General features: G+C 36.7%; 1 protein-coding gene across 1 annotated transcript; it reads left to right on the top strand.

Annotated features, from left to right (window-relative positions):
- Nucleotides 1-12,366: 12,366 nt before the first annotated feature.
- LOC110734514 (probable protein phosphatase 2C 25) lies at nucleotides 12,367-16,655 on the top strand. The gene is made up of 4 exons (XM_021914680.1): nucleotides 12,367-13,475; nucleotides 14,428-14,792; nucleotides 15,781-16,017; nucleotides 16,119-16,655. Exons 1-4 carry the CDS (start codon nucleotides 13,061-13,063, stop codon nucleotides 16,371-16,373), a joined length of 1,272 nt encoding a protein of 423 aa, XP_021770372.1. The 5' UTR covers nucleotides 12,367-13,060; the 3' UTR covers nucleotides 16,374-16,655.
- The last annotated feature ends 8,427 nt before the right edge of the window (nucleotides 16,656-25,082 follow it).

The following is a 25,082-nucleotide window of genomic DNA, read 5'->3' as shown; positions in this document are numbered from 1 at the left end:
TCTCACATCGTTGGAATTTTAACTTGACAATAAGTTGGCAAAAAGAGAAAGAATGGTAGCCTAAGTTTATTGACAATCGATACCTATTTTAAATAGCAAGGTAATCTATTCAAAAAAACTATTCAAAAAAAAAAAGAAAAAAGAAGAAGCAAGGTAATAATTAACTTTGCATTGGGATACAAAGTGATAGCTATATAGGGGAATTACTTAATTGCCTTTGATGATACTCTCAGCAATCTTATGCTATAGGATTGTGGATTTTTACTCGAATTATATGTAAGCTAGCCATTAGATTCCTTCTTATAGAATATAGATAAGGGTTGATGAATATTAGAATGAAATTAATCATTCCTAAATCCTAATAACTTGTATAGTTATAATTACCTTATCTATGTATATCATAAAATTAAAGTATTTTAATAATAGTTACGGAGTAATTATTATAGCATACAAAGTATATAACAAGTGCAACGGTTGATAAAGTTTGAAATGTTTATTTATGCATTATAAAATATAGTAATTATTATACACATTATAATCCTCAATCGATACTTTTAAGTGAAGTTTGTATCATGTGCTTTACATTAAGGCCTTATTCACTTCATTTTATTTTTTCTTAATTGAAATTATTTTTATCGAATTGAATTATTTTGCTGAATTTAAATTATTTTTACTGAATTGAAATTAATTTTGCTGAACTGAAATTATTTTTGCTGATCCTTTGTTGTATTTCTTCTTTAAAATTACTGATTTTTACTAAATTGAAATTATTTTTATTGAACTGAAATTATATATACTAAACTGAATATTATTTTTTTTTTTGAGGTAAAGTGAACAGGGCCGAAGATATTCTACCTCTATTTCTTTTTAATTTTGGTGTCTAGTCATTTGCATTTTATGGGGGTCTCCAATAATTTTTTTTTTAACCAATAAGATCTTTAATTGCTTAAAAATGAATACATTTCACAAATACATGAAGAAGAAAATAACAAGTTAAAAATAATCGCCTATATATATAAATTAAATTATTGTTGAATGTTAATTGCCGTTATTACTTTCTATAAATTCCAATAAGCTTTATAAATTGATAAGTTCAAGAAAATGGTATTAATCCTAAATAACATGCTCGTGCTATTCATACTCACCTATACATTATTACTCCCTATGAATTCCAATAAGCTCTAAAATTTTAGATAAATTCAAGAAAATTCAAGAAAGTTCATGATATAAATCCTAAATAACGCGCTCGTGGTACTCATACTCACCTGTGCTAAAATACATTTGAACAAACTTTAATTTATGGTACGTATATGATGCATGCCTTAATTTATAGTTTATGAATTATGGGAGATTTTATCACCTAAAAAGTATGAGATAAGTCAAAAATATAGGGTGCAAATTGCAAGTTTGTGTAGCATTACACAATAAGACATATAACCACCCTAAGATAATATAAGCTGATATGAGAATTTTAAAGACAGTAATTGAATGAAAATAGGAGCATACATTATATATATTCGCATCTTTTACTTCAACTTTATGTGACAATTAATGAAAATAGGAGTCAAACAAAGTACATATTTTGTACATCTTATGAAAGTGTTGGGGCTTTTCATGTGACATTGATAGGAGTATTTAGCTATATAATCTGACTTAAGCAAAATCTCACACTTCTTACTTCTCGTGTGAGATGATCACTTTACTTCATATCACTACATTTACATGTCACTTCTCTTATACCCTCTTTTACTTTTTCTTTGTTTTTATTTTTATTTCATTTTCTTAATGTCATCTTGTGATTCTTAGTCAAATTCAATTTTTTGCTTGGAATATTGTATGTGACACTCGTGAAAAATCTAATTTGTCGGGTTTTTTTTTTTTTTTTTTTTTTTTTTTTTTTTTTTTTTTTTGCAAAACTATAGTACTACATACGTACTTGTGAATTATATGATTATTTAGAATAAGTTATTGTTTGCACTTATCGTATTCGTTGCATGCATATGCTAGCTTATTGACTTAACATACCTTTTAAAATAATAAAAGTTTAGAAATTCATGATTAATCACTTGTTGATCAGTGGTATTAATGTTTCTAATTTCACTGCAACAATTGTTACGTATATCACTTTCGTGATATTATGATTGACATTATATACTTTGTTGACAAATATATCGTTAATTTTGTTTTCTTCTATCTTTATGATCAATAACTTTTGGTCATGAGCTTAATTTTACGAGTAATGATTTTTGTTGAGTTATAATCTTTCAAATTTGCTTGTGCTATATGTAGACATGGAGCAGAGCTGTTAGAGGCGCATCAAAGGTGTTCATGGAGAAGCATTATAATCGCCATAGAAGTTTGATTGATGATATTGTTTAATTTTAATACTCCTATGTATGGAAGGAATGAGAAAAAAGAAACACTGAAATTTCTTATATGCACCGTCATTTGACATGAAAAAACTCACATAATCATGTGAGTTGGAAAATGTAAAAGGTCCCCTTTCTTTTTTGTGAAAAAAAAAAAAAAAAAGTTAGTTGAATTAATTGTCACCAATTATTTTATTTATTATTATGTTCAATTCCCACTACTTATCTCTCTTGGGGAATACAAAGTAGTGTTGTAATATAGAATTATGCTTTATCTCTATCAAGCTAAATGATTAAGTGTTTAAAGTCCAATTAAGATTGACTAATTGTAGGGAATTTTTCAACTCTCGCCCTATTGTGGTGTATACTTTTAGGCATGACGGCGTACCAAGGAAAAGAAACTAGAGAAAAAGAGTTGCCAACAAGTTTTAAGAACTTGTAAACAGTTCACGGGTGTGAAGGTTACACCCTATTCACGATCACGGAGATCGCTAACTCCATAGTGGTCCGAAACTATGACTGGATGTTCGAGGATGATGGTACGAATCCAACCTAAAAGAGACTGAACCCGCCCTAATTAGACCTCTACTCAATTCTTATGATATTCATGCGCGCTTTTCGATCAACATACATACATCAAGTTAATCCTAAATCTGTTTAATCTGTATTAGTTGATTATTAATGCACAATCAAATCTATTATTGGTGGTCACTTGAATTAAAATCATATTTGTCTAAATCAAATTATTAATTATCTTATAAAGCTTGATTTCAAGTACAAATTCCTTTTAAACCTGCAAAAAAGGGCGTGATCAAGCAATAACAATAAATCATGAGTAATCAAGCAACATATGATTAGTACAACAATTATCATCATAACATCATCATTATTAATAGTAAGATCCTAGGCATGGTACTAAACGGATTAGTAACAATCCTAGCATGTCACTAATAATAAGATCAAAGCGTTATCCTAAACATGATACTAGAAATCATAATAACATTGTAAACATGATTTCTACTACTCCAAAATCGAAATAGTAATAATAAGGGTGATTGAATTACTCACTTTGATGCCTCAACCTTCTTGCTATTAAAACAATACATACGTTAGTAAACTTCAAGAAAATTAAATCAATAAAGTAAAGAAATCAAATATGAATTGAAATAGAGATTTGGGACCAAACCTTCGGAATTATCAACCTTTCACGTCGAGGTCGAAGGCAACGTCGAGGATGGCTTAGAGTATTCGAATCTCGCAAAGGAAGTATATTGTTTGATTGGAATGTATCAAGGATGTGTTTAGGCTAAGGCTAAGGCTAAGAGCATAGATATTTGATGATCGGTGATGATTAGAGCTGGGTGATTATAGCTTATGATTGATGGTTTCTAGCTTATTTGAAAACGGGGAAAACGACCTCTGTTTATAAGGAAAAAAAAAAGTCTAGACAATCAGAAAAGATCAAAATTTAGAACATAATAGATTGCTCTTGATGCGGAGCGCCAATGTCCATTGCGACGCGATGGGGCTGACGTGTCGCGTTGGTTCCGTCGTTCTGCGATGATTTCTGAAGATAATAAAGTCGTACAGAGTTTGATTTATAATAGAATTAGATTTGTGAAATATATCTGGACGTCTTTTAATTTGAACAGGATAAGGACTATCATATGAGAAGTTTTATTCGGCTTCGAACTCTTTTGATCTTTATCTTTTCGCAAAGGATAGATTAGAACCTTCTAGAGACTTCTAGAATTTTCTAAAGAGTCCTAATGGGTTTAGGATTAGGAATATGGTATAAGAACCCTCATATGATCATTGGGTCGTAGATAAGGTGGGTCCAGGCTTGGCTTGGGCTCGGTTTAGTATTTTGGCAATAACTTATTCGTTTTAAGTTGGATTTGGGCTTATAATATATTGTTGGAAAGCTCTTTTCAAACCCATCCAGCTAAGCAATAATTGGACTGAGATTATGGACCAAAATAATCTAGTTAGGACGCTTTTATAAATTAGGCACGAAATGAATGATTTTAAGGACACGAAATGAATGATTTTGGGTTTAAAGACGCGAAATGAATGATTTTGGCTAAAATATTTTAGGTAAGATTAGGATATGGTTAAGAATTAAGGAAACTTTACGAGACTGCTCAACTCTTTACCGAACTCGTTAATCAAAGACGTGAAAGATACTCATCAATGAGTTTGGTTTTCTGGAGAGACGCAATTAGGTGTCTATACTAATATATTTTAATTTAAGACAAAATCATACATCTTTCATTTATTTTGGGTAAATGTGCTTTATTAATTACCAAAAAAAAAAAGTCAAACTACATAGAAACACTAGCACTAGCACTACAAAAGCATGCAATAATCAAACAAATCAATTTTCTCAAAAAAAAAAAATCAAACAAATCAAACACAACCTACTAACATAGGCTAATTTAAACATCTAACACAGAAGGTCACTTTGCAATCTCTATTGCAGACTTCTTTCACATTTTGAGATCTTCTCTGATTTCTCTCCCTCCAAATCAAATAAACAACAACATTGACAACCATCCTATAAAAGAGTTGACTTTTAACATTAAATTAGAATGATGTTGTGTAATAAAAATTTGGAAACCTAGTCACTAGGCAATTGCAAATAGTAGACCAAATGATAGAAGAGAATTCACATTGAAATAACAAATGCTTGATGGTTTCAGCTTCTTTCTCACAAAAAATGCACAACTGTTCACATTGAACACCAAATTTAGCAAGATTATCACAAGAAGCAATAATCAGCCACATTATGAGCACCAATCACACATCGTTCATTATTAATGATTTTTGTTGATTTCAGTTTTAACATTTTATTCATAATAAGAAGATTTTTCAATGTCTACACAAAACTTGTATCTGTTATAATTATTTATAATGAGTAATTCGCTTATTCACAATATACCCACGAAACTTTCCAAATACACCATATATCCCTGAGTTTAACAAAAAAGCTCCATATACCCATATGATTAATGGACGTCAACTCCGCTAGTCATTAAGAGTTAATTGTGCCACGTGGCATCTCTTGATTATTTATTTTTTTAATCTATTTAATTAATTATTAAAAAAATAAAAAAACTAAAAAAAATCAGCCCAAACCCCAGCCACCTATACCGTCGCCTCCTTTGAACCCCACGCCGGCACCGACGCCGGCGCAAATCCCACCTGAACCCCTGCGCCGGCGCCAGCCTGACCCTGACCCCCTGAAATCGGCTTTCCTATTCCCCCGGCCCAAACTACCATCCCCACAACACCTAAACCCCTCCCTCCTTCAAAAAAACCTCCATCCCCACCTGTCGGCACCCCAAACCCCCCTCCCCCGACTGGCGAACACAATTCGCCCCTCCCCCAATCATCTCCGCCCCTTTCCCCCACTTCATCGTCGTCCGCCTACCAAAACTATCACCCCGAAACCCTAAAATTCCAAAATCAAAACCCTAATCTTGGTTTTAAGGTTTCGATTTTGGTTTTAATAAGGTTTTAGCGTGCTGGTTCAGGGGGAAAGGGGGCGGAAATGGATGGGGGAGTGGAAAATTAAGTTCGCCGGCGTAGAGGAAGGGATTTGGGCGCTGGTGAGTGGTGACTGAGGGTTTTTCGAGGAAGGGAGGTGGTCTTCGTCGGGTAAAGGGAGGATGGTTTAGGGGAAAGGGAGGGGCGACAACGAGGCAAGGGGTGTTGGGGTGGCGCCGACGCTGAGGTTTAGGGCGGAGCGCCGACGAGGGGTGGTTAGGGTGGGGGCAGGTGGCTGGCTAGGGAATTGTGGGTGGTTGTTTTTTTTTTAATTTTTTATAATTATAATTAAATAATTACTTTACTTTTTATTAATTAAAAGAAAACCTATCATATGCTGCCACGTGGCACAATTAGCCATATAGACTAATGGAATTAACATCCGTTAGTGATTTGGGTATTTGGTGATATTGTTGTTAAACTCAGGTGTACATGGTGTATTTGAAAAGTTTTATGGGTATATTATGAATTAACGAATTACTCAGAGGTATTTGATGAAATAACCGTATTTATAATCTAAACGCTTAACTTTTATTGAATAATTTATAAGTCATTTTGCAATTCCAGTAATGTAAGTTTCGTGAAATTGTTTTGCTTATTATAGTTTAGAGGATGTCTATTTGTAGTATGACATATTCAAACAACATATTAGTCACTTACCCATTTCTAAGTGATTTAATTTGCGCAAGAGGTAGAGCATCAACAAAAAATTGAGATGAAGGCATAGGGGTAGTAATGTACTTTCATGGTAAGAGAAAAAATATACTCAAATGATGAAAATTAACACTTAAAATTAGTTGTTCTGACTTAAAGATTATACTCCACTTGTTCTTGAATATTTTGCAACGCTCGTTTTACCCGTTCCATAATAGTTGTAACACTTTTTCATTTTTAGCACGGGATCAATTTTTTTGTTTTTTTTTTTGACATATTTCTCTCACACTAACCTTACTTACACTTCCTCAAAAAAAAAAAAAAAAAAAATCTTACTTACACTAATCCATATTTTTTTTTTAGGAAAACTTACACTAATCCATATTATTTCTCTCTTTCACTTTGAACAAATTAAGTTCCTTATTGTTTATCTTTTCACTTGACAATTAAAAATACAATTATTATTAACTCCACTTACACATTAGTTTATTTAATTCCATGTACCGCCCATAAAAGCTTCCTAAAAGTATTCGAGTGGTTTTGGGCTTGTACAGGACGGGTGATTGCATAGAGTCCTTAAGGAAAATATGCCTCTTTTTTTGATGCAACTCATACAAGTATGTCACTATTGTATAAAGATATTAGATAAAACTTATTGATCAATTATTTAGTCTTTAACTTTTCTCACTCAACCAAAATAAAAAAATAAAATAAAAAAGTCTTTAATTTTAGCTAATTAAAATCATAATTTAATTGTATTTTTAGTAACTAAAAATCATTTGTACTCAGTATATTTTTAAAACAATGATTTTAAGGCAAGCCTAATTTTACAAAGTTGCACCAAGCCACTGACATAATTAATATTAGCATTTGTAACCCCACCTCTGAAACTACGCGCTAATACAACTGTTGCCCCTTCCATGTTGTTTTCATTTTGACATATAATGTGCTTGGTGCTTCCATATAAAGGGGTGAGATGGTTGACAAAATGCTAACATAAGCATATGAGGAAGTTAGAAAAGCAAATGCAGTTCTAGTTCACAAGCGACCTGTGTTATGCTAATAGTTTTGGTGATAGGAACATGCCCCTACCGCAATGGTATCTTTCATGATTTCAACAACCAAGTATTAATAACTTTGCTATGCCCACAACTCACCTACTTCTTGCTTCTAGTATTTGCTTCTTTGCTTTGTTTTGCTTCCCTTTTACTATTTTTATACTTCCTTCGTTTCATTATTCGGAGTTCACATTTATCAAATATTGGTTATCAGCTTATCAAATAAACTTTATAAAGTACTTCGTGGTTTAGTATACATTTTCTTTATTGTAAATTTTTCCTCAAGAGTTTTTTCTTAGACTTGACCTTGTACGGATGCACTTGCTCTCCCTCCCTCCCCCTCCTTTCTTTCTCTTTACATTAATGTCATATACTCTATATAAGTTTTTAGAGAGTAGAAATGGGTTAATAAGGATTACTTATTAAATTTACAACAAAAATAAATTCGAGAAATGGGTTAATAAGGGCCACTTATCATGTTAAATTACAACAAAAATAATTTTTATCATGTTCAAATAAGTTTAAATAAATTTAGACAAGTTCTGAATACTCCCTTCGTCTCAGAATAATTGAAACGTTGGACCTTTTTTCATTATTCATATATTTACTTTGACTATAGTTTTTTACAAACAAAATAAAAATATACTTTGTCATGTATTATATTGTTAAATAGGTATTAACATAAAGTTTCATAATATAATTTTTTTTATAATTTTTACTAATGTTTAATTATACATAAATAAGGTCAAACAAATGTATCGGCATGTGTGCAAAGTTTGACCATGCCAGTTATTTTAGGACAAAGGGAGTAGATTAAAATTGGGAGAATAGAATTCATCCTATAAGGAATGACATGTTATGTAATTAACATAATCCTATGGGGTAACTAATTATAATGTATAGGGTTTGTAAAGGAATTATATGACGTTACATGTGAAGGAGTTGTTGAATTAGGTCCTGTTCTTTTGAATTGCTCTATTATACTCTACTATGCTAAAATCTGCTCTGTTCTGCTGAAATATGCTTTGCTCTACTTAGTATTAATGATTAATAAACTTATCAATAATTAATAAAATAAAATAAAATATTAATAAATAATCAATAATAAATTAATAATTGATAGTTAATAAAATTAATATAATTATTAATTAATAATTAATAAAATAATTTTGAAAAGCATAAATAAAAGATATATTATAATTACAGCATAATAAACGATAGTTATTTTAATGATTTAAAAAAAATACGACTAATATTAGTAATAATCTAATACGCATAACGATAATAAATATGATAAACAACAACAACAACAACAACTACTGCTCTGCTCGATTTGCTCAAAAGCTCAAAAGAACAGGGCCTTATAGTGTTCCTTAACATCCCATGTAAATGTCCAAATTGTGAAGTTAAGTAAGGATATATTCTCTTTGCCTTAGTTAAGTAATAGTCAGCAAAAATAATTTGAGTTTAGTAAAATTAAATCCAATTCAGCAAAAAAAAAAATTATGTTCAGTAGAATTAAGTTTTAAGCAGTAAAAATCAGTAATTTTAAAGAACAAATATAATAGGGAATCAGTAAAAAAAAATAATTTTAGTTTAGGAAAAATAGTTTCAAATCAATAAAAATAATTTGGTTAAGCTAAAATAATAATTTAGTTCATTGAAAAAACAAATTCAATTCACAAAAATAAAGTGAAAAAAAATGGGACTTAAATATAATATAAGTTTAACAACAATAATTTCAGTTCAGCAATAAAATAAAATAAAAAGTGAAGAGAATAAGGCCGTCACCTAAGCTCTAATAAAATACAATAATAAGTTCATAAAAATACAATAAGTGCAAATGAGTTTAGATAAAATAAAACAAGTTCTGATAAATTTTTTTTAGACGAAATCAGATTAACCAAACATACCCTTATTACTAGACTTGGCAAACGGGCCATTCGGGTTGGGTCACTTTCGGGTCGGGCATTTCGGGTCAGTTAACATTCGAGTCAAATATGGGTCGGGTCGGGTCAATTCGGGTTTCGGATATGACTCGAGTTAGGTATCGGGTCAAATTTGGGTTGGGTCTGTTCGGGTCATACCATTTTCGAGTTGAGTATGTTTGGGTCATATTTGGGTCGGGTTATGTTCGGATTGTTCCATTTGTGAATAATCAAGCTCAAATCGATAATTTTAAATTTTATTATTATTATTATTATTATTATTATTATTATTATATTATTATTATTATTATTATTATTATTATTATTATTATTATTATAAAATTAACAAAAACTTACAAAGTCAAACATTTGTGGGTAGCCGAGACACAATTTGGGCCCCCACTCCTCTAGCTATGGCGAATCCGATCCTGCTGAAGATGTGAGCAGCGGCACGAGCACCAATATCTTGAGTCCTAGCGAAAGCCTGAACCCGCTTCAACAACGCAACAACATCCTTCTCTAATTCCCCCAATGAAGAAAAGGAGAAAGGAAGAAAACCATAGCCAATAGCCCTGCAACGCGCCCTATACTTGTCTCGCTTCCGCTGAGCCGCAGCCGACACAACACGACCAGGAACGAAGTCAGACAACCCAGATTGAGTCAATGGAGAAGACCCCGTCAAGTCAACACATACATCTAGGCCTCTATCCCAAGAGTAAAGTAACACATCTGCTGGCCGAAGAGCCCCGTAGTTACCTCCAGTCAACCCAACGTTGACCTCCTTCCTTGCAGAAATCCCAGAGCGGAAACAAATATCAACAAGGGTATCACGAACAACGTTGTGCTGATGTTTAATACCCACCATCCCAGCACAAGACACTGCATGATCCCCATAAATATCCCCATCAAAAACCCTTGAGCAAGCAGAACAAGGTGCCGATACGGAGAACAAGGGAACACCCAACCGGTAGCAAAGAACACAACGGTAAGTCTTACCATTCATAGTCTGACCCAGACCTGATATCGGGACCGCACGCAACCAGGCAGAAGTGTGATCCCCCTGCTGGGACTTCCATAAGGCAACCTGACGCGGAGATAAGGAGAAAGCGGATTCTGCAGAAGCAGTGACCTTCGTGAAATATATATCTGCCAATTTCTTCATGAGTTTGGGGGCAGCGATCTCACTAGGGTTACGTAAAAGGTCAGTCTCCACAGTCCTATTAAAAAGACTTAGAGCGTCATCGAAGGCCGGACCCGGACCAACAATACCAGAATTGCGAAGAAGCGAAGCCTGAAGACCAGAAGACTGCAAACGCGATGCAAGGAAAGCATAGTGTCGAACATCACCCGCTGAATAGACACCCAATCCCCCATAAGAAAAAGGTAAGGTGGCAAGCCGCCATTGCCAATCACCAAAACCTGGCCCCGAAGCAATTACAATACGTTCCACAGAACCCTCGAAGGGCCACATCAAAAGAAATTTGGGCCGCTTCAAAAAGACGAGGAGGACAAGTGCGCATAGAAAAGTAGAGTTTTGAAACTCCGGTACACGCACGAAGTAGTAACAACTCACATTGGGGATCCTCAAGCTTAGCAGCAGCATCCATGAGCACAATGGTCTTCGACACTCGCTGCGAAACAAGCTCACCACAGAAAGAGGCATCTGCACTGACAGGACCCCCAAGCAGCTTAACACCATGAGCAGGATGAGCAATATCAGACGGCTACGAGGGTCCTCCGTGGGCCAGAAAACTTCCGTTTTCTCAACATTAACATGGAGGCCGAGACGAGGTCCCTCCACCAAAATCAACTCCAAAACCTTCCCTACCACCAAGGTGTCACCAATAACAGTGCCATCATCCAAATACCAAGCCTGCAAACATAAGTCGAAAGAATCCCTAATTCGACAAACCAACGGATGGAGCACCAAAGCAAAAAGCAAAGGGCCAAGAGGATCACCCTGCTGCACACCTTGACATGACCTTAAGGTATGCTCCCCATAATAGAGCCTAACTGGAGTAGAGTAACAGAATTCAACCCAACGCGAAAGAGTTGGACAACGGAGATGAACCTCACGCAGTAAATCCGTACGATCAACCAAATTAAAGGCATTCCGGAAATCCACCAGCAACATAGAGAGGCCAACATCACCACCCCGAGCCTCAACCAAACGATTAACAGCATGAAGAATAGCCTCGCCACCTGCCGGCACCCCAACACCGAACTGAAGACCTCTTAAATAGTTCCCCATACGCGGACCAAGTAAAGCAGCCCCAACCTTTGAAACCAGACGCCGCCAAACAGTACCCACAGCAATAGGACGAATATATACCACCACCGGGCTTAACAAGGGGCGTGAGAGGAGCACTAGCAATATACTCCCCCAACTCAGCCGGACATTTTCCTGCGAGAAAGAGATTAACCACCTGCGTAATAGAGCCCACCAACTCATCTGAAATAGCAACCGTAGCACCACTCAAGCAATCAAGAAGGTGTTGAGCACGCAAGCCGTCTCTTACGCATGACGTACCACGCGGAAAACCCTTAATCTGATCCAAAACAACAGCTTATAATAATAATAAGAACTATCAATTCAGTTTATGAGCTTGGCTACGGTTGGAGATGACAATTTGAGTCATATTTGGCACCAGATATTTTAGCTCAGTTATATATAAGGTAATTTTAGTTCAGAGATTTCTGGTGTACTTAGGTCTATTCAGGTCAAACACTTCAAGTCAACTTACAACAACTTATTAATATCCATGTACTAAGTAAGGGTTGGTTTAGTGGAAAATTTTGCATCTTACAACAATGAGGTTGTGAGGTTATGGGATCAAACGCTACTAAGAGGCTTTGTCCTTAATTAAAAGAATTCAAGATGAACAAAAAATGAGCTGATTTTTCACCCTTGCATAGTCTTATCCCTCTCTACATCTTCACAATCAACTCAAAAGTCTCAAATAAATCTAATACTAGCTTCGTTTTATATTATTTTCAACGATTATACACTAATTGTTAAATATTTTTTTTTTTTTTAAAAGATAGCCATTATTACTAGGAGTTACTAGGGATCTGTACTAATGTTTTGATTACAGCTGTACATGTATCAGTTGGTAAACTAACAACTCACTAAATCTAGTCAATACCACCTCAGCATCTGCCCTATTTTCCGTGACTAAAATTGTTTCAATTTCTTAAATTAAAACATTTTTTTTTCTTTCAAACAAATTTTTCCACAAGAATAGAGGTTGACCTTCCATTCATAATTTATTTCTGATTTACCAAAATCAGTCAACCAATTAAATATTTTTTCCTCCAATTTTTTTATTTTATTAACTTCTTTAAAACACTTCCTCCCTCCTCTCTTCTTCTTCTTCAAAACAACCCTATTCTTCTTGTCTGAATATCTTTTCTTTTCTTTTTTTTTTTTTAAAAAAAAAAAACCCCAAAAAATCCTGAATAATTTTCAATAAAAGGGTATTGTTTTTGAGGGAAATGAGGGATGTTTTCAGGGGTAAAAAAAACTGCTTCATCATGCTGGCGACCTGTTCGACGATATGTCCGAATGAACAGAGATAATAGCAATAGCAACAATAGTAATAGTAACGATTCAACTCATCGTAATAATAATAGCAATAACCATTGCAATTACGACAGTGATGATTACTCCGGCAGTAGTTCTAGTGGGGGAGGAGGAAAATCTGCTGGTGATCATCATCCTTTACTTTGGTCAAGAGATTTGGAGAAGCATTTTCTGGGTGAATTTTCTTTTGCTGTTTTTCAGGCTAATGAAGTTCTTGAAGATCGTAGTCAAGTTGAAACTGGTCGTAATGCTACTTTTGTTGGTGTTTATGATGGTCATGGTGGACCTGAAGCTGCTCGTTTTATCTCTGATCATCTCTTTATTCATCTCATCAGTTAGTTTTTCATCTTTTTATTTCTCATTAATTTATAATTTAATGGTTTTTTTTTTGAGAAATTTTATGTGGGTGTTGGTGATTTGCATTTAATTGACAATTTATGATGTGGGTTTTTGATTTTGCATGGTACTATTGAGTTTTTGGGATGTAATTTTTCTGGGATTTTTGTAGTTTGAAGTTCTGGTTATGTTTTCTGGTATTTTTGTAAAGATGATTGAATAGTTTTGTGTTTTGCTGGGTTGCAATAATATACTTGTATGGAGTATTTTATCATGTGTGTTTTTTTCATTGGGTTTTCTGGGTTGGAATTTATTGCTAATTTTGGTTGATTTTTTGTGCATCTGTTTTGACAATTTTATTATTGGTAAAGGATACCCTGTGACGTGTGGGTCTATTTTTGCATGATGGGTTTTACTGCTTTTGATTTTATTTATTTATTATTTTTTTTTATGAGATAATGAATTTGTTTGTTATTAGATTAGATTCTTGTTTAATTTAGTTGGTTGATGAAAATTTTATTTGACTATTTTGTACATCATCATCTTTGTCTTTTTCTTAGAGAGCAAATAGTTAGTTTGTTTGGACGGTGTAATTGACACTTAAACAACATCTAATGATGTTGATTATTGTTTTTCCTTTATAAATATTTGTTTTTGAAAGTTGGGGCGAAAACGATGGTTCGGGGGGGTTGTAATCATCTAAGGTTTTGAATTACTTATAGAGTTATAGGATTCTACTAGGGTTGTATGGTTAAGTGGAAGATGGAAGTTTAGCTAATACAACTAAATTGTATGGCTTTTTTTTCTTTTTTTTTTTTTTTTTTTAATCCTGTCATTCAGTTTTCAAATGTTTGGTTATCTCAACCGAGTTTAATTTGTGTCGTATTCTGCTGTTGTGACTAAATTGAATTTAGTTCTAATGCATCCGGAATGTTGTTAATATTGTGCAGAACATGCTCAAGACAGCAAAACCATTTCAGAAGATGTCATCAGGAATGCTCTTTCTGCAACAGAGGATGGATTTCTTACTCTTGTCTCCCGGACTTACAAATTGAAGCCCTTGATTGCTGCAATTGGATCTTGCTGTCTAGTTGGTCTTATCTGGAACAGGACATTATATGTTGCTAATCTGGGTGATTCACGAGCTGTAATGGGTACTTTTGGTCGATCAAATAAGATTGTTGCGGAGCAGTTGACTAGGGAGCATAATGCTTCTATGTCAGAAGTTAGAGAAGAACTTATGTCTACACATCCTGATGATGCATCCATCTTAGTTCAGAAGCAAGGGATTTGGCGAATCAAAGGCATTATTCAGGTTTACCTATGTGTACCTTTTCTTTGCATTTGACTTTTTTCCATCTTCACATTTCTCTCTCTGTATTTGGTGAAGGGGTTTGTTTGCTAATCTGAAGTATGAGATGTTCAGTTCTTTATTTCTATAACTTGGTGATGATATATCTAAACGACCTCTAGCCTCTAGGGCTGCAAATCATGGTGATCAGTGTCCGAATTTCATGCTAATTCCGTTCTCTCATTTGATTTTGAATGACACGTGTGAATGCCTGATATTAAGGTTATACTTGACAGATGCAAAGGTTTTCCTATTGTTTCTTGGGCTAGTCAGTTGATAACTTGGGGATATGAAGTATGTTTGGGAGTTAACTGTGTTAGTTGTCCTTGTCCACTGTATTAGGCTACATTGTTTAGGAGTAGTACTGCTCCCCACTTTCTGCCGGTAGTGTTTATCCTGAGGTGAAAATTTATTAAATACTTAATAAATTGGTGATCAGTTCCTAAATAACCCGAGTATTTACATTTTAATATTGAAAGTACTATAAGATTTCCCGAGCACACTTTAATATTGAGCTGCCTCATTATCTCTAGTTCAGATCATAATTTAAATTTGGTTTGACTCATAGCCGATGAGTTAGGTTAAATAATTACTTTGTAATGATTTATAAGCTTACCATGTCTAGTGACAAAAAGCAAGTGATAGACTTTAAAATTAAGTGCATTCTTGTCTAAGGATGGGGATTATGAATTCCATTCCAAGGTTCTGCTTGCATGTGAACATTGTCTATGTGTGCATCATTTAGCTATCTAAATGATCATCTAGCATTATTCAAAATATTTTTGTCAAGGGTTAAAGCGGTTTTCTAAAACAGGAAAATTATTCACTCTGGTCCTTATCCTAAGATCTTTTGATGTAAGGGTTCTTATTTTCATTATTCATCAATTATTTGGGACCATCCTATTATTACATTCTAAATTGACAATATTTTGTATGATTTATTGATATATAGGTCTCTAGATCCATTGGAGATGCATACTTGAAGAGTCCAGAACTTGCTCTTGATCCCTCATTTCCACGATTTCACTTTGCTGAACCTATTCGCCGTCCTGTGCTAACAGCTGAACCATCAGTTCACACCAGAACTCTAAAACCTAACGACCAGTTTCTGATATTTGCCTCAGATGGTCTCTGGGAGCACTTCACTAATGATGAAGCAGTCGAGCTTGTTCACAATAGTCCTCGAGCTGTATGCATCCTTATATCCTTTATTAGCTGCATCTAGCGTTAATTATTTCATCTTTGCCATTTAACTGTACTCTTCCTCATTATTCACTCTCTGCCATTCAGGGGATTGCAAAAAGACTTGTCCAGAAAACACTGAAGAGGGTTGCAAGAAAGATGAACTTGAAAGATGAAGAACTGAGGAATGTGGAAAAGGGGGAAAGAAGAAAATATCATGATGATATAACTGTGGTTGTCATCTTTTTAGACCACAACTTGCTGAATCAAGAGATGAGTCTGTCGGTACCTGAGCTGTCGGTGCAAGGATTTATTGATACTTCTGGTCCATCCAAATTCAACATTCTGCAGCAGACAACCTGAAGGACCTGCTGAGTCTGAATGGGAGTATTTGTAATACGCGGGCTTGGCTTAAGCCAAACCTGAAGGACCTTCATTCTTTGGCTGTTCATGCTGGTTTCAGCGCGCTACTTATTGAACCTGTATAATATGCATACTTGAAGAAAACCTGCATGAGAAAATCTAGGAAATTTTTTTCAGGCTTAAAATCAGATGATAGTCTGTACAAAAACTAGTATAACATAAGCTCCTGGAGCATGTCACCAATTTTGTTTAATTGAATGTCATCACTAATTTCCACTTTAACTTTCAATTACTTAAATTCATCTTTCGACATACTTTGGTTTTGGAGTTTTACTAAATGTTCACAATATTCTATTCTCCCTGTTTTATTAACTAATGAATTAAATGAAGTTATGCTCCTAGATTAGTGCGTTACCGAGTCTTCGGCTCACCGCTTGTGTATATATCTAGTTAATATTTCGAGTTAATTAAGAAAAGCAAGTAGTCTTATTTTCAGTTAGACTTCATTATAAGGTTTAATGTAGTTGTGTACGTACGTAGTTGAAGGACTGGTTTTTTCAACTTTCTGGGCTCCACCGTTTGTCTATGGACTCTTTGTTGTAGGTTGTTGATTTCACGAGCGCGGATGTGAAAGGTCCCATGCCTTATTTGAGTATATGCAACGTCACACAACGACGACTGTACTTGATTAACAACCTAGTTCCATTTTACCGAGGAGCTGCGTGTGGAGAGTGCACAGTCCTTGAAAAACATATGCCGACTCTAAAGTATGTGCCATTGATACTAAAGAGCACGATTTTGTTAATTGAAGAGTCACCTCCAATTGTTTAATTTAAAGGCCACTTGGAAATCCACAATGACACATTCTTGTCCATACTTGGTACTCGATTGGGTCCTTGGTACTCGATTTACTAAACTCAACAATGACACATTCTTGTCCATACTTATGAATTCTGATTGCATTCAACGTTTGTGTCCTTAAACAAAGCATTGAATCTAGGTGGTTTTGAAAATGCTATTAATCACATAAATGCTAAATTTAGGTGATCACTTTGATTCAGTCAAGATTAACAAGAATTCAATGCCAGTCTCTAGAGAGACAATCCTTGTATTGCGACATCATTCATTAGGTCTTGTTTAGCATGCAATTGGTGATCAAGCAAGTCAAGCATCACAACAAAAAATAATAGAGGGGTTAAGAGAGATTGTGGCGGATCATGGGCCAAAAGGATAGGGAGGTCAAGGTTTGATCCCAACCTTTTGTTCAAAAAATAACAATACTTAACCACTATACCACAATTATCAAAATGCATTTATGCATCATAATGCTTGAAACTAATACTCTACTAGTCACCAAACTTATTGACTCAAACAACATAGAAGTAGTTCTTATAATCACAACACATTCTTATGGAAGCTTTCATAATTTATTGAAGGCACCCCACGAGTGAGCTTCAAAACCCAAATACCATTTGCAAGCCTCTAGTTTTTACAAAACCAGCTTCTTCTTTGCCTTCTCAGGCGGGCCACTGGCGATCGGTGTAGGCGACCACCCCTCTCGATCGCCGGCGAGCCCCTATTCTCCCCGGCAACACCAGATTGCGTGAGGTTCCTGATCGCTGTTTTAAACAAAGAAAATCTCGCCCCCGTAGCTTGAAGAAGCACCTGCTACCGAGTGTGCTCAGGTCCACGGCGGATCTGCTTGTCCCCGTCTTCTCCAGCAGTGACCTGCCGACTTTCTTCACGCCAGAGTTCAAGGTGGGTGGCCGCCCTCTTGTTTTTCCGCCTATTTTCCCTGTTTTTAGTGGTGGGCTCTGGTCACCGCTTGACTGAATTTTCATCTTTGTCTCTTGCGGCTGATTGTTTTTTAGTGTTGGTTTGGGCAGTGTCTGGGTTACTATAGCCCCTACGAGGGTTCGTTCCTTCTTGGTAGTGTTTCTGACTTCCTAAGTTTTGTTTGTGCTTTGTTAATCAACTCCTCTTTCGTCTTTAGAAGTCACGTTATGGACTGCTAAAAATTACTTAGCGCCCTTATACATACTCACTTAAACGATGATTATGACGAAAGCATTGTCAACTTTGCCAAGAACAATTGCCCACGGAATATTCTCAATCAAGCTAAGATCTTAAAAGAGGAGGGCAATGTTCACTTCAAATAAGGCGAAATCGTTCTTGCTGGAGCGCGCTAAGTATGATAGATGTCTAAAACTCCAGTGTTTTGTACTGCCAAGAAATGAAGATGATTGTTTTTTCTTAAGGAATCTTGTCATATCCTTTGAGTTAAATAAATCTCGCAGCTTGTGCCTTAAAGGTTCGGGATTATGAACAAACTAATAAGCTCTGCTCGCTAGTCATTATGCTTGAGGATAACTATACTAAAGCTCTCTACATAAGGGATTTAGCCGAAATCAAGATCAACCAACTGGAAGAGGCTTTTGAAGACCTTGGCAAGGCAGTCAAGGCTGAGCCTAACAACCAGGACATCTGCCGTGAAATAGAGAAGGTGGAGGGTTTAAGATGCAAAGCTAGCAAGCTCAAGGGTAAAAGACGCACTGAGGATTCCGATCTGTCACTGGGAAGATCAGCAAGTCTATTGTCAGTCTAGAATCTAACAAGCTGTCTAGTAGTGATACTTAGAGTGGTGTTACAGAATTACCCAACATGGACGTTGCTAGTGAGATGGTGGTAGAGAACCTTATCCCTACAATAAGTGGCTTTCCTCCTTTGGAAAAGGGGGGTGATGAGGTTACTAGCTCCCCAAACAACCAGGATTCTAAGCAAGCTAAGGATAAGGGACCGAGGAAAATCCACATTTTTCTCAACAAATCAAGAAGTAATCAGTCCCTTAAGATTCCAAATGTGTCTTACTCAGACCCGAGTCAAGGGAAAACCTTAAGGATCTTAAAAAATTCTGTTGTTTCATAGATGACTATACAAGTGAAGGAAAACACCACCCATGATGGGCATCCTAATTCCCACAAGGAAAAGGAGTACAAAGTTCTTGAAACCTTGTTCATGCCCACTATGATGATGGGGCCAGAAAAGAGGGATCGCGTCAAGAAGAGACAAAAGAAAAAGGCTACACAACCATGGGAGCCCAACACCACTGCTGTTGAGAAATTAGATGTTTATACATCCACTAGCCTAATTTCTAGCAGCAATGAGGGTTCAAGCATCGAGAAGAGGAGTGAGGTTCCTGCGAGAGATTTAACTACCACTGATATTGCTGAAGTGGAATCCGTAGGTTCCAATGAGGAAGACCCCATGATTTTTGAACTTGAACAGGTGCAGTCATTTCCACCACATTGTACCTTCACGTTCACTGCCACGCCGAGGAAGCATGGAAGGTCAATCAAGACAAGGGTAAAGACCAAAAAAAGGTAAAAGGTACTTCAAGTTTTGTTTTTGAAGGATCAAGAAACGCAAGGAAATATGTTTGGAACATATCCTATGACTACTACCGGCGATAGATTCCCTCAATCCCCTTATTTGCATCGTCAAGCAGTTCATAACGTTTGTACCCCCAATCCCCACTTTAGTTCTTATATTAGGTTGGCTAAGAGAACTAAATTTTCGCTTTGTAGTCTTGAGTCCATTAGGAGCTAGCCTCCGTTTTGGACCGTTGTCTATATATATATATATATATATATATATATATATATATATATATATATATATATATATATATATATATATATATGAAAAATATAACAAAGGTAATCACACCCCCTTAATTCAAGAGTACTCTCTCATTTTATTTTATTTTTTAATAAGTGCTTAGCTTTGACTTTCACGTATTTTAAAAAGAAAAAGTTGAATGCATCTATTGACCTATCCATCCATCTATCTATCTATATACTATACTAAAAGACAAGCACCACAATGTGAGATTGGCAAATGTCGCTCAATGATTCGCTGTCTAAATGTATTATTTGAATAATCTTTTTTATATACATTTATGTTTCCATATAAAAAAAAATTCTAAATATCTTATTCTAAATAAATACATAAAAGATTATGCAAAAAAATGTAATTTCATATATAATTAGTAAAGTCTAGCATAGTGATACGAGCATAATATTGCTATAAATTTCATATCTAATTAGTAAAATGTAATATTATGGTAGCATGAGTATTAATATATTGTTAACATGTAATTTCATATCTAATTAGTAAAGTCTAGCAATATTAATGTAACATGTAATTTAATTTACGGTTATAGTATGGTTAGAGCATAATGGTAAAATGTAATTTCATATCTAATTAGTAATGTCTAGCAATATTATTTCTCAAAAATAAAAAAAGTCTAGCAATATTATTTCTCAAAAATAATAAAAAAAAAGTCTAGCAATATTATGGTAACATGATACGAGCATCTATATAAATGATATAAATACAAATTAGTCAACTAAAATATTATGTCACATATTTCGTACAAAAAACACGGAAAAAATAAAATATAGTTAACACATTAAAATCAATCATAATATTCAAATAATAAAATAAGATATAAATATTTTTTTGTGTTATCATCTATATAAATAACCATGTCATATTCATATTATTCTTTACATTTTTTATTTCAAGGTCATATTATCTATACTACGTAGAGGTTGATATATTGTTCTTCAATATGACATTCACTATGATATCTGACTTCACCCCTCTTAGAAAATCATGGAGAATAAAAGTTCGAATTGTGAGACCATGGTACCAACCTGAATATTCCAATCCAAATAAAATTAACTCACTTAGTTGATGAGAAGGTACACTATTATATTTTCATAATAATTTTCGTCTTTTAGATGTGTTTACTTTTTGTAATGTGCATGTTTACTTTAAAAATCATAATGCAAAATTAATTTTAATATGATCATGTTTACACATGGGGATCTAAAATACAAGCAAGTATCAAACAATCACTCATTCAACGATTTGAAGGTCTTTTGAAAGAGGACACTTTCCGTATTATCTCTAGCTTTGGAGTGACTATTAATACTAGCAAACATTTGGCTACTAACCATGCCTATAAAATGAACTTCTATTATAAGACTATTGTTAGGGATTGTGAAGATGCACAACTTCCTAACATGGATTTGATTTTGTGTCCTTTGACAAAATCCTTAAACAACAAGTCAATAATGTAATTTTAGTAGGTACGATACAACATATCAATTTATTTCATCTCATATAAATTTTGTATTTTTTAAAAATTATCAACTATTTTTTTTTTATAAATAACTATAGATGTTATTGGAGAACTCATTGGTATTGGCTATCTAATCAATATTTCAAAAACTAATACGCCAAATTAGTGGTAGCACACTTCGAAAATATCCCACGATACCTTTTCCAGATGATATGCTCATGTTAGAAGGAAGAAACAATTAAGTTGATCCAAGATGAGTTGTGTTTAGGGTAAAAATACCCTATGCCACGTGGCCCAGTAGAATGATGACACGTGGCAGCCCACCAGAGGCCCAACGAGGTTCAATCGAATGCTGACACGTGGCATTGTACCTCCAATGGGGGAGCAAATCCCCATCTACTATAAATAAAGGAAAAATCCTCATTTATTACGGATTCATAAATGCATACACGAAACCCGAACAATATTAATTGCGGAATCTCTCTGAATCAGTGAGAAAAACTCATTTACTTTCTGCACGTTTACCCATCCGGAATCATACTAACTTGATCATTGGAGGCGGAACTCCACCCAACCGGAGTTTCATGGTTTTACAGGTACAGAAGTCAGGCGTGCATACTCAGTATTGTAACTCTTTCGAGGGACTAAAAACACCCGAAACATTTGGCACCGTTTTTGGGGAGAGTACTACTGAGATGGCATCCGACATTGTACCGAATGCAGAGGGCAGCCGACCTACGGCTGACCCTAAGGTCCACACGGACCATGAAAGTGGCAGTGGTGACGACTACGAAGTCGAAACCTACATGGCCCCAGACGGGTCATTTCATTCCAGGCACACCCGTTCCAAGGAAACAAGGGAACGGGGCCAAGATAAAGCTGGTCCCAACAACCCAGGCGGCAAGCCTGTTGGACAACCCCAGGCGGCGGAGGGTACTGCCCCCGTCACCAGAGACGAGCTCATGAAATTCATGACAAGTTTCAAAGGGGAAAAATAAAGGACATAATCAAGAAGTCGACTGCTCCAAGCAAGGTTCAGTCGGAAAAAAAGGATTCTAGGAAGAAGCAAATCAAAGACCAAGTGCCCACTCCTCATCCCAAACCCAAGGGAACGGATGGGCCCCTAATCGACCTTTCAAAACTTTGTTTCCCTGAATCAGGGCAAAGGAAGGCCATCCGGCATACACAGCCGGATGGGTCAAAGAAGACTTTCTCTGACGCACGGATGTTCATCTAGGAGAAGAGAAGTCAGAGCATGTCTCAGTCGACCTACCCAGGCAGTTTCCAAAATGCTTTAATGAAGCATTCGGAGACGCAACAAGGGAGTCAGTCACGCGGCGTGTCCGCCCTTACTGGTCCTCATGTGATCCAGCAGGCTCCGTATGTGCCCCAACAGCCATACGTCCCGTATGGATCTCCATTTATGCAATCGGCTCCCTTTGGGGGTCAGGCGGCATACCATGTCCAGCCTATGGACTGGCAACTCCGACTGCTAAACCTTGGGGAACAGCCTTCGGCTTTCTCCCGGGAAATAACCGAAGCGGCACAGCCGGCCAAGGTTAAAAATGTGTTGGTCGGTACCTACGACGGTACCACCAACCTGGAAGACCACCTAATGGCATACACCAACCTCATGTCCCTACAGGGGTTGGATGACGCCGCCTAGTGTAGATGCTTCCCAACTACATTAAAGGGCATAGCCCAACGATGGTTTGACAACCTGCTAGCCGGGTCCATAAATAATTTCAAGACGCTTGCATACCTGTTTGCGTCCAACTTCTCCATGAACATCCCTGCCAAAAAGACAAGTCTCGACTTGGCTATCCAGCAGGGTGATAAGGAGGGACTCCGGTCCTATGTCAGGCGGTTCAATCTGATGAGAATTCAGATTCAGGAGCTGTCTGACGAAGTTGCATACACATAATTTTTCAAGGGTCTGAAGGATGGGTCAACTTTTAAATTTGACCTGGTCCGCAAGAGGGTAGCTACCCTCCAGGAGGCGTTGATGGAGGCCGAGGCCTATATACAGGCGACGAAACTCTGCGTCGTCAAGCACTCGTCGGAACCCAAGAGGTCCGACAAGAGAGACAGCTGGCCAAACCAACCGACCAAAAAAGAATAAAAGAAAAGAAAAGAAGTCTAGACAACAGACCACTCTGGTCAGTCGTCCCAGAAGAAACAAAGAAAGCTGGAACCGTACGTCCCCAAGTACGAGTTCAACAAGGACTGCTCCTCCATCCTCATGGAGATAAAAGACCGGTTAACCCTCGAAAAACCGGCTGCAATGAAAAGCTCTGTCAAGAACAGGGACAAGAGCAAGTACTGTCAATTCCATGAGGTTGTTGGTCATGACACCAATGGTTGCTATAGCCTCAGGCGGCTATTGGATCGTCTGGCTGATGAGGGGGCTCTGAAGTCCTACCTGGTGAAGTCCAAGGCTAACCCCTAAACCTACAATGGATAACCGTCAAAGAAGTCGGCTGATAGCTCTGAAACTGATGAAGAGCACATCTTCACCATAGCAGGCGGCTTCGCAGGCAGGGGTCCTACCATTCGGGGTACCAAGGATAACATTCGGAAGCTGTCCAACCCAGAGGATGAGGGTCAGGCGTCGAAAGACACCTTCCCTGAGGTCTTCATCTCTAAGAAGGATCGGGGTATGGTCAGACGGCCCCACGATGACCCCATTGTCATTGAATGCAAGTTAGTCAATCAACGAGTTGGCCGGATCTTAATTGTTACCGGGAGCTCATCTTATCTGATCAGCTACCAGTGCTTGACAAAGCTCAAGTACAAGCCTAGCAGCATGCACAAGGCTCCCCACCCCCTAGTCGGCTTTGGGGGAGGAGTGGTGCATCCGGTGGGAAGGATTGACCTACCCACCCGGCTAGGAGAGAAGGGGGAAGGGCGGCACATGGTCGTCAAATTTTTGGTGGTCGAGGAATTGACCGCCTACAATCTCATATTGGGCCGACCTACCCTCAACGAGTCCAAGTCAGTCATCATCCCATCCCTCATGATGATTAAGTTTGAGAGGGATGACGGGTCAGTCGGTGCCCTGCGCGGGGACCAAAAGACGGCTAGGGAGTGCTACCTCTCAGACGTCAAGCCGACTGCTATTGCAGCCGGCCATAATGAGGAGCCCGTTGACCCTGATGACGAGGAAGTCGCGCCTGCTCCCAAAGCAGCCAGTAAAAAGCAAAAGGCGGACCAATTGGACCCCGCTAGAAAAACAAAATAGCAATCACTAGCCGAGGGAAGGCCGGATGACTCCCGACCCCAGCCTTCAGAAAAACAAAAGGCGGATGACTTCAGAAGCGGCAGTACTAAAAAAGCGAGCTCTTAGCTTCGAAATTTTCAAGGGGGAACTCTTCAGAAAGGGTTACCTCCAGCCGTTGCTGAAGTGTGTTACCCCAGAAAGGGGAAAAGAGGTGCTAGAGGACTTGCATGCGGGCTTTTGTGCGTCACATATAGGTGACAGGACTCTAGCAAAGAGGGCCAGGCGGCAAGGTTACTTTTGGCCCACCCTTGAGGCAGACACCATGGAATTAGTAAAGAAA

This window comes from Chenopodium quinoa, unplaced genomic scaffold (assembly GCF_001683475.1).
Source record: "Chenopodium quinoa cultivar QQ74 unplaced genomic scaffold, ASM168347v1, whole genome shotgun sequence".
NCBI lineage: Eukaryota > Viridiplantae > Streptophyta > Magnoliopsida > Caryophyllales > Amaranthaceae > Chenopodium > Chenopodium quinoa.
This window is presented reverse-complemented; position numbering and strand designations above follow the sequence as displayed.